We start from the raw sequence: 8,590 nt of genomic DNA, 5'->3' as shown, positions 1-8,590 counted from the left end.
GGGAGGAGACCCCGCTGTACCCCCCAACCGGGGACGGGTCGGGGCCGCCGGGATCCCCCTGCGGGGAGGGAGGCGGTGTGTGGGGTGAAGGTGGGGAGAGGGTCGGTGGCTTTGGGGTGGAAAGAGGGGTGGGGGGATGTCCCTGCCTGCACCGAGCCCCGGCCCCGCGAAGGAAAAGCGCCTTCCCCCTTCCCTCTGCCCTTGCTGGGTCTTCAGGGTTTCTCAAGCTCGAGTGCGAATCTAATAATATCTTTAAAAAAGCAAAAAGGCTCGTTAAAACAGTGCAAAGGCTCACTGGGAGGCAGGGAAGGCTGTACCCGCCTGTAAATCTTGGGTTATCCTGCAATGGAAGCCGTCTCCTGATGGCTGGGCACGGGCTCTGGTTATGGAACAAGAGCTGTGTCCGAGCCGGACTCCTCCTACGGCATTCCCGGACCTTCCCGGATGAATTGCTTCCTTGTTTAAATGTAACCACGTTTAGGATGGAAGCAGCAGCTTCATCCCTATGAATTTTAGGAGAGGAACTAACAAAACAACCTCCGGGATCTTACATGTAAGCGAAGCAGGTGGTTTCCAATGCAGGATCTACCCAAAACTTTAGATGCCGTTTCCAAAGGGCTTCTTTATTTGTAGCTTCTTTTCTGGTGTCACCCCTGTGAAGTCCCAGGGCCGAGTCCTTGTGTTTCTGCAGCACAGACCTAGGAAGATGGAGGGATGGCTACCATGGGCTTGTGCTGCCCCGTGAAGTCCCAGGGCCGAGTCCTTGTGTTTCTGCAGCACAGACCTAGGGAGATGGAAGGATGGCTACCATGGGCTGTGCTGCCCTGGTCCCTGTCTTGAAACATGGAGTAGACAAGGATAGCTGGGGCCTTGGGATTCGTTTCATCCTAAAAAAAGTCCCCTCCCAAAGCCCGCTGTCCCGTACCAGCCCAGTTCATGGTGGCCCCAGGGAACAGAGAAATGGAGTTAAGGGACATGTTGAAATTGATTGGGCTACAGAGGAGGTGGTAGAGCTTGTTTTCCCGCAACTGACGCGTATCCCGATCACTTCCTGCTTTTCTAGCGTCCGCCGGCCTGACTGAGGAGCAGAAGGAATTCCAAAAAGTTGCCCTTGATTTTGCTGCCAAGGAGATGGCTCCTCACATGGCCGAGTGGGATGAGAAGGTAGGTATGGCAGCCTCAGGAGGGTTGTACCGCTCAGTGTTCCCTCCCTTGAGGTGTTGTCATCCTGGGGGGCTCATCAGAGGGGTTCCCACAACAGCTCCTCGGTGCTGTGGTGCCACCTGTAGAGATTTTCTTTGGCGCTGCTGCTGTAGCCGGGGTGGGGAAGCCATCAGAAATTCCTAGAAGCTTTCCTAGCCAGGCTATTCCCTCAGCTGAAAACGGAATTTATTCCCAAAGGTGGTACGTATCTCTCCAGGCAGCCACCTCGTCTTTAACCCGCCCAATTAACTTAAACTGTGCAGGAGTTCGGGACCGGATTTGGCAGCTCAGATGTACTGAAAGGGGCTGAACATTGAGATGGGATTGATCAGGAACATTCACTTGCAATGCCTCTGCCTGTCCCAATAGGAAATATTCCCCGTGGAAACAATGCGGAAGGCGGCCCAGCTGGGATTCGGTGGGATCTACGTGAAACCAGACGTGGGTGGCTCTGGATTGTCACGACTTGATACCTCCATCATCTTTGAAGCTTTATCAACAGGATGTACCAGCACCACCGCTTACATGAGCATCCACAAGTGAGTGTCTCTGCCGAGCTCTGGATGGTGTCAGCCTGGCTGAAAACCACATTTTTCCTCTAAATCCAGCTGGACCCACCTCTCTTATTACTTAAAGTTGGGACCCCCAAGTGGACACGTCCCTGTGAGGACGTAAACAAATAGGCTTTTAGCTGAGAGATGCCACCAAGAAGTAATTTTAGCTTTGTGGCAGGCAAGAGGGGATTAGGTTCTGGATTTTGTTCCCTGCTCTTCCACTTAAGCTGTCTGTCTATAGATAGTAACCTGCCCGGAAAAAGCCTTTGTGTGTTGGTCGAGCTGTAACAGAGCCCGGAGACACCAGCTGATACTGGGGCCCTGTTCTGCTTGTACAGACATGTTTGGTGACGGGCTGATGTGGCACGGAAGGATGGGGTGACGATGCCTCCTTCTCCCAGGTGCAGTTTTCCAAGGAGACAGTCGGGCTTAGCCCTGAGGAGAGCCCTGAGGCTGTTAAATAGGGACCTGCTGTTCCACGAGGCAGCGAGTCTGTGGGGAGTGGAAGGTGATCTTCCTCCTGGCTTCTGTGGCACCTAATTTTGTTCTGGTTTGATGTGGAGCAATAGGCTTTCTCACCTCCACCCCCTGGAGCTTTGTTCTTCTGTTTGGCCAGGGATGTTCTTCCCTGACTCGCCTTCCTCCCAGGGCTATGTTCACCTGCTGTAACGCTGCTCCTTCTCTCCTGCTCCAGTATGTGTGTTTGGATGATCGACACCTTTGGCAACGAGGAACAGCGGCGCAGGTTCTGCCCAGCACTCTGTAGCATGGAAAAATTTGCCTCTTACTGCCTGACTGAGCCAGGTGAGCATCCTCGATGGAGAAATCTACCTCCCTTCCCTCCCTCCTAACGTTGGTTTAGCTGGACACGGACATGGCACGGAGCTGGAGGTTAAAAGTTTCTTTTCATGTTCATTTGGGCAATGGCGTGGCGGTTGGGAAGGGGCAGAGGATGGTTGCTGAGATGCTCCTGGGAGAGTCTGTAGGCTCTGGACCTGCTGCTTCACTGGCTGCTTCCTTACCTCCCGAGCAGGAAGTGGAAGTGATGCAGCTTCCTTGCTGACCTCAGCTCAGAGGAAAGGGGACACCTACGTCCTGAATGGCTCCAAGGTACCTCTTTGCTCCTCCTAAAGCTGCTGGATGGCACTGCATGTGCAAGGGGGCCTGGGTCTAACCATCCTTTCCATTTCCTGCTGTCTCCTCATCTCTGTGTGTTCTCCCAAGGTAGGATGTGCTCCGCAGAGCGTTCACCAGAGCTTAGCACAGTTGGGTCCCTAAATACCTGCTGGTGTGGGGTCTTTGCCCCTCCGTCTTTGTACCCCAGCTGCTGCTGCGTGCTCAGCATGTGAAAGCCACCCCTTTCTTCCTGTGCCCTTCTGCAGGCCTTCATCAGTGGAGGGGGTGACACCGATGTCTACGTGGTCATGTGTCGCACAGGAGGCCCAGGCCCCAAGGGCATCTCCTGCCTGGTGCTGGAGAAGGGGACACCAGGGCTCAGCTTTGGCAAGAAAGAGAAGAAGGTAAAAAGCTTGGTTTTTACTCCCCGTGTGCCTGAGGGAAGTGTGGGACAGAGGCGAGCTCGCGTGTGCAAAGCATTAGGGAACTCCTCTTGGATGGGACCGGAGTCCCAGCCTGGCATGGTTTTTCCAAGCCAAATCCAGCTTTGGTGAAGTTTGCCTGATCCTGTCCCTTTGCAGAGTGAAGGATTTTAATCTCAGAAACATCAAGGTTCCTTTTCTCAAATAGAGTTTCCAGTTTCCAACTCAGCATGCTGAGGCCAAACCACGTAGACCACAGGGGCTCTGTGGCAGCATGGCAATGAGACCGAGGGGCCGAGAGCGGGGTGGGCAGTTCTCTGCTGGGAGCTGCTCCTCGGGCAGTCTGGAAGGTGCTCTGTTTTTTTCCCAGGTGGGCTGGAATTCCCAGCCAACTCGGGCTGTCATCTTCGAGGACTGTGTTGTTCCTGTTGGCAACCGGCTGGGAGCCGAAGGGCAGGGCTTCAGCATTGCCATGAAGGGACTGAACGGAGGCAGGATAAATATTGGTAAGAAAGAACAAAGGGAGGAGGGCAGGATCATCTTGTTGCCCGTCTGCGTGAGCTTCATATTCACTCTGTGTCCTTGGCTTCTCCCACCAGCTTCGTGTTCGTTAGGAGCTGCTCATGCCTCCGTCCTTCTGGCTCAGGAACATCTCGCTGTCCGCAAACAGTTTGGAGAACCCCTGGCGAAGAATCAGGTAATGTCTCCACCAGACCTGCCCTCCCAGAGCTCTGCTCTTCCTGATCCTGGCTGAGGTCTCATCAAGCAGCCAGAGGTCTCATCGCTTGCTTCACAGGGTCTTCCCTGGAGAAGTCAGGAAAGTGCTTTTCCTGAGTCAAAAAAGGCCTAAAGACCTGCCTGAAGGATGTGGTTCAAAAGAGGCTGACCTCGTTTCTCCTCTCCTGCTGGCAGTACCTGCAGTTCAGGCTGGCGGAGATGGCCACGCGCCTGGTGGCGGCACGGCTCATGGTTCGCAACGAGCTTTGTTCTTCTGTTTGGCCAGGGATGTTCTTCCCTGACTCGCCTTCCTCCCAGGGCTATGTTCACCTGCTGTAACGCTGCTCCTTCTCTCCTGCTCCAGTATGTGTGTTTGGATGATCGACACCTTTGGCAACGAGGAACAGCGGCGCAGGTTCTGCCCAGCACTCTGTAGCATGGAAAAATTTGCCTCTTACTGCCTGACTGAGCCAGGTGAGCATCCTCGATGGAGAAATCTACCTCCCTTCCCTCCCTCCTAACGTTGGTTTAGCTGGACACGGACATGGCACGGAGCTGGAGGTTAAAAGTTTCTTTTCATGTTCATTTGGGCAATGGCGTGGCGGTTGGGAAGGGGCAGAGGATGGTTGCTGAGATGCTCCTGGGAGAGCCTGTAGGCTCTGGACCTGCTGCTTCACTGGCTGCTTCCTTACCTCCCGAGCAGGAAGTGGAAGTGATGCAGCTTCCTTGCTGACCTCAGCTCAGAGGAAAGGGGACACCTACGTCCTGAATGGCTCCAAGGTACCTCTTTGCTCCTCCTAAAGCTGCTGGATGGCACTGCATGTGCAAGGGGGCCTGGGTCTAACCATCCTTTCCATTTCCTGCTGTCTCCTCATCTCTGTGTGTTCTCCCAAGGTAGGATGTGCTCCGCAGAGCGTTCACCAGAGCTTAGCACAGTTGGGTCCCTAAATACCTGCTGGTGTGGGGTCTTTGCCCCTCCGTCTTTGTACCCCAGCTGCTGCTGCGTGCTCAGCATGTGAAAGCCACCCCTTTCTTCCTGTGCCCTTCTGCAGGCCTTCATCAGTGGAGGGGGTGACACCGATGTCTACGTGGTCATGTGTCGCACAGGAGGCCCAGGCCCCAAGGGCATCTCCTGCCTGGTGCTGGAGAAGGGGACACCAGGGCTCAGCTTTGGCAAGAAAGAGAAGAAGGTAAAAAGCTTGGTTTTTACTCCCCGTGTGCCTGAGGGAAGTGTGGGACAGAGGCGAGCTCGCGTGTGCAAAGCATTAGGGAACTCCTCTTGGATGGGACCGGAGTCCCAGCCTGGCATGGTTTTTCCAAGCCAAATCCAGCTTTGGTGAAGTTTGCCTGATCCTGTCCCTTTGCAGAGTGAAGGATTTTAATCTCAGAAACATCAAGGTTCCTTTTCTCAAATAGAGTTTCCAGTTTCCAACTCAGCATGCTGAGGCCAAACCACGTAGACCACAGGGGCTCTGTGGCAGCATGGCAATGAGACCGAGGGGCCGAGAGCGGGGTGGGCAGTTCTCTGCTGGGAGCTGCTCCTCGGGCAGTCTGGAAGGTGCTCTGTTTTTTTCCCAGGTGGGCTGGAATTCCCAGCCAACTCGGGCTGTCATCTTCGAGGACTGTGTTGTTCCTGTTGGCAACCGGCTGGGAGCCGAAGGGCAGGGCTTCAGCATTGCCATGAAGGGACTGAACGGAGGCAGGATAAATATTGGTAAGAAAGAACAAAGGGAGGAGGGCAGGATCATCTTGTTGCCCGTCTGCGTGAGCTTCATATTCACTCTGTGTCCTTGGCTTCTCCCACCAGCTTCGTGTTCGTTAGGAGCTGCTCATGCCTCCGTCCTTCTGGCTCAGGAACATCTCGCTGTCCGCAAACAGTTTGGAGAACCCCTGGCGAAGAATCAGGTAATGTCTCCACCAGACCTGCCCTCCCAGAGCTCTGCTCTTCCTGATCCTGGCTGAGGTCTCATCAAGCAGCCAGAGGTCTCATCGCTTGCTTCACAGGGTCTTCCCTGGAGAAGTCAGGAAAGTGCTTTTCCTGAGTCAAAAAAGGCCTAAAGACCTGCCTGAAGGATGTGGTTCAAAAGAGGCTGACCTCGTTTCTCCTCTCCTGCTGGCAGTACCTGCAGTTCAGGCTGGCGGAGATGGCCACGCGCCTGGTGGCGGCACGGCTCATGGTTCGCAACGCAGCACGGGCGCTGCAGGAGGGACGGGAGGACGCGGCGGTGCTCTGCTCCATGGCCAAGCTCTTCGCTACCGACGAATGCTTTGCGGTAGGTTGCTAGAAGCTCAGAAGCTTGGAGATGTCAGAAAAGCAGTTTGACGCTGTCATGCCCCAGACCCAAGCATGTTCGTTAAGCCAGAAGCTTCGTTGCAGCACCAGGATGTTTTATGAAAGAGAATTCTGCATCCTCTGGAGGCTGCAGGATTAGCCCCTCCACAGCTTCCTGGTCAGAGCCCTGAGCAGATTCCTCCCCCCACCGACCGGTAGGTGGTGATCTGGCGATTTGATTTTTCCATCAGTACCACCATGGAAACGCAGTCAAAATTGCCTTAGTTAAGGGCTTCCTGGGTATTCCTATGCTATCTTGTTCACATAAATGCACTATTAATGTGAAGCAGCACTTGGGTGACATGGTAGCACTGATAGCAGGAGTGATGGGGACTGAGAGCGCTGTGCTGTCACAGCACACTTCGTTAAGAGATGAGATTAATGACCAGAAAAATAATTTAAAAATAGAGCCCAGGTTCCTGGGTTCTTACCGGATTTCTGTCACTGACTTATCCATGGGAGTCACTTCACCAGCGATGTTATCTTCCTAGATCTGTAACCAGGCTCTGCAGATGCACGGGGGCTACGGCTACCTGAAGGATTATGCTGTGCAGCAGTTTGTGCGAGATATCAGAGTCCACCAGATCCTGGAAGGTAAAAGACACTCTTAGTGCCAGCCACTTGGCAGTGAAGCCAGGAGGGACCAGCCCCTCCAGAGGCCCCCGCCTTCCCACGTGACTCTCTGACTCTCGGGTTTCAGAATTCCCTTTTGCTCTGGGCATGGGGTGTCCCTGGATGTCACGTGTGGGAATTCCCTGGCCAAGAGTCCTTGGTGTATTGGAGCAGTTATTGTGTATTTAAGAGTCTTACAGCAGCGGGGGGATATGGAGTTGTCATGTTAGAGGTGCCTCTATCCCATTTCATCCCATTACTCCCACAGCCGTGTGCTGATGCTCCACAGCAGTTCCATTACTGTGATTCCAGTCTATCTTCACTCTTTGACAGCGTGTCTCTAACAGTGTCTGGCCTTTTCTAATCCCAGTTCAGCCTCCAAACCATTTTGTTTTGAAATCCCTTCCCCTACGACCAGGGTACCTGATAAGGGACATACTCATTTCCAATACCGAGTGGGTCTACAGTCTTTCTGTCTGTTTTGTGTATATGTAAAGCAGAGAAGCCCTATGAGGCCCTATGAGTGCCTCTCAATGCTCAAATAAAACCAAGCACCACTATCGACCGCTTCGAAGCCTTTCCCGAGTGATGTGGTGCCACTTGGCAGTTGTATTTTGGCCCAGCACCTCCTAAATGCCACCTCAGTGGGTGGGAAGAGCTTTGTGCTGTAGACTGCAGGCCAGGGAAGAATTCTCTTTGCTTTCCTTGGGGGCAGAACTGGATCATCTCCCTAACTGTCTTTTCTTTTGCACCCTCGTCCTGCTGCAGGTACCAACGAGGTGATGCGGATGATTGTGGCCAGGAACCTGCTACAGGGCTGAAGCCAGGAGCTAATCTCTAGACTTAAAATTACTTGGTCTGTTACACTTTGGTCTGTTTCACCTTGGTCTGTTTCCCTCCCCTGTTCTCCAGCTCTCTCTCCCAGGGAGCGGGGAGGGGGATACCCCAGTGGAAACAGTTTTTTCTGCCTTATATTGACTGGGGAGCACAGCTGGATGACACCCACAGCTGCACTCTGTGCCTGGCAGAGCTGCTGTTACCAGGCTGAGGACAGACATCACCGCGGTGAATACCAGCCTCTGTCCCCGATTCTTGCCGGCGGGCTGCTTGCCAGCCATCCTTCTGGGAAACACGAGACCTGTTGGCCGTTCTCTGCCAAGTCAGGACTGAAGCAGGAACTTCAGGCAGGGGCGCACAGGGCTCTTTTATCGAGGAAACCTTTAGTTAGAGGGAACTAGTTGCTCTGCTTCAAAACCTGGGTGCTAATTGCACCGCTGGGATGAAGTCCAGCCACTCTAACCGCTTGGAGAGTGCGGTGGCTTTTCAACCGAGGAGCAGGATGCCTCTCCTTCAGCTACAAGCACTCCTCTTCCTCTTTGCCCAGCACGCCTTTTCCAAGGTACCACCGCTGCCTGTCCTTCTCCCTCTTCCTGCCGCACATTCGTATCTTTCTCTATCTCCTCCTGGTACAGAGGTACAAATCAAAAACTAAGGGTCCCGCACAGAAATATTTAACTGTTGCCTCAAATCACTACTCCCACCTGCGTACAAGGGAAGGGGTGGGGGGGAAGTAAAAACTATGGTTAATTCAAATTATTATTATTATTATTATTATTATTATTATTATTATTATT

The 8,590-nt window shown here is 53.5% G+C and overlaps 2 protein-coding genes across 3 annotated transcripts in view; one reads left to right on the top strand and one right to left on the bottom strand.

Annotated features, from left to right (window-relative positions):
• The window catches only part of THYN1 (thymocyte nuclear protein 1), an 11,615-nt gene extending 4,764 nt beyond the window's left edge, over positions 1-6,851 (bottom strand). Inside the window, exon 1 of one of the 2 annotated variants that reach the window (XM_014941589.1) lies at positions 6,776-6,851. The gene's annotated coding sequence lies outside the window, so the exon portion shown is untranslated. Of the gene's footprint in view, positions 1-321; positions 374-6,775 lie in introns of those variants that run through there. The other variant, XM_014941588.1, reaches the window with a different exon arrangement.
• ACAD8 (acyl-CoA dehydrogenase family member 8) lies at positions 491-8,574 on the top strand. Its single transcript, XM_014941585.1, has 11 exons — positions 491-566; positions 1,064-1,164; positions 1,573-1,742; positions 2,452-2,561; positions 2,791-2,867; positions 3,140-3,277; positions 3,666-3,801; positions 3,895-3,992; positions 6,133-6,285; positions 6,836-6,938; positions 7,725-8,574. Exons 1-11 carry the CDS (start codon positions 506-508, stop codon positions 7,775-7,777), a joined length of 1,200 nt encoding a protein of 399 aa, XP_014797071.1. The 5' UTR covers positions 491-505; the 3' UTR covers positions 7,778-8,574.
• The last annotated feature ends 16 nt before the right edge of the window (positions 8,575-8,590 follow it).

The sequence above is a fragment of the Calidris pugnax genome, unplaced genomic scaffold, assembly GCF_001431845.1.
Source record: "Calidris pugnax isolate Ruff unplaced genomic scaffold, ASM143184v1 scaffold97, whole genome shotgun sequence".
Taxonomy (NCBI): Eukaryota; Metazoa; Chordata; class Aves; order Charadriiformes; family Scolopacidae; genus Calidris; species Calidris pugnax.
This window is presented reverse-complemented; position numbering and strand designations above follow the sequence as displayed.

Bases quoted from the DNA above. Each gene is read 5' to 3' on its own strand.
- ACAD8 (XM_014941585.1), top strand. From the start codon at position 506: ATGAATTTTAGGAGAGGAACTAACAAAACAACCTCCGGGATCTTACAT. The intron at 567-1,063 runs GTGGTTTCCAAT...CTGCTTTTCTAG, and splicing joins CTTACATGTAAGCGAAGCAG to CGTCCGCCGGCCTGACTGAG. The intron at 6,939-7,724 runs GTAAAAGACACT...GTCCTGCTGCAG, and splicing joins AGTCCACCAGATCCTGGAAG to GTACCAACGAGGTGATGCGG.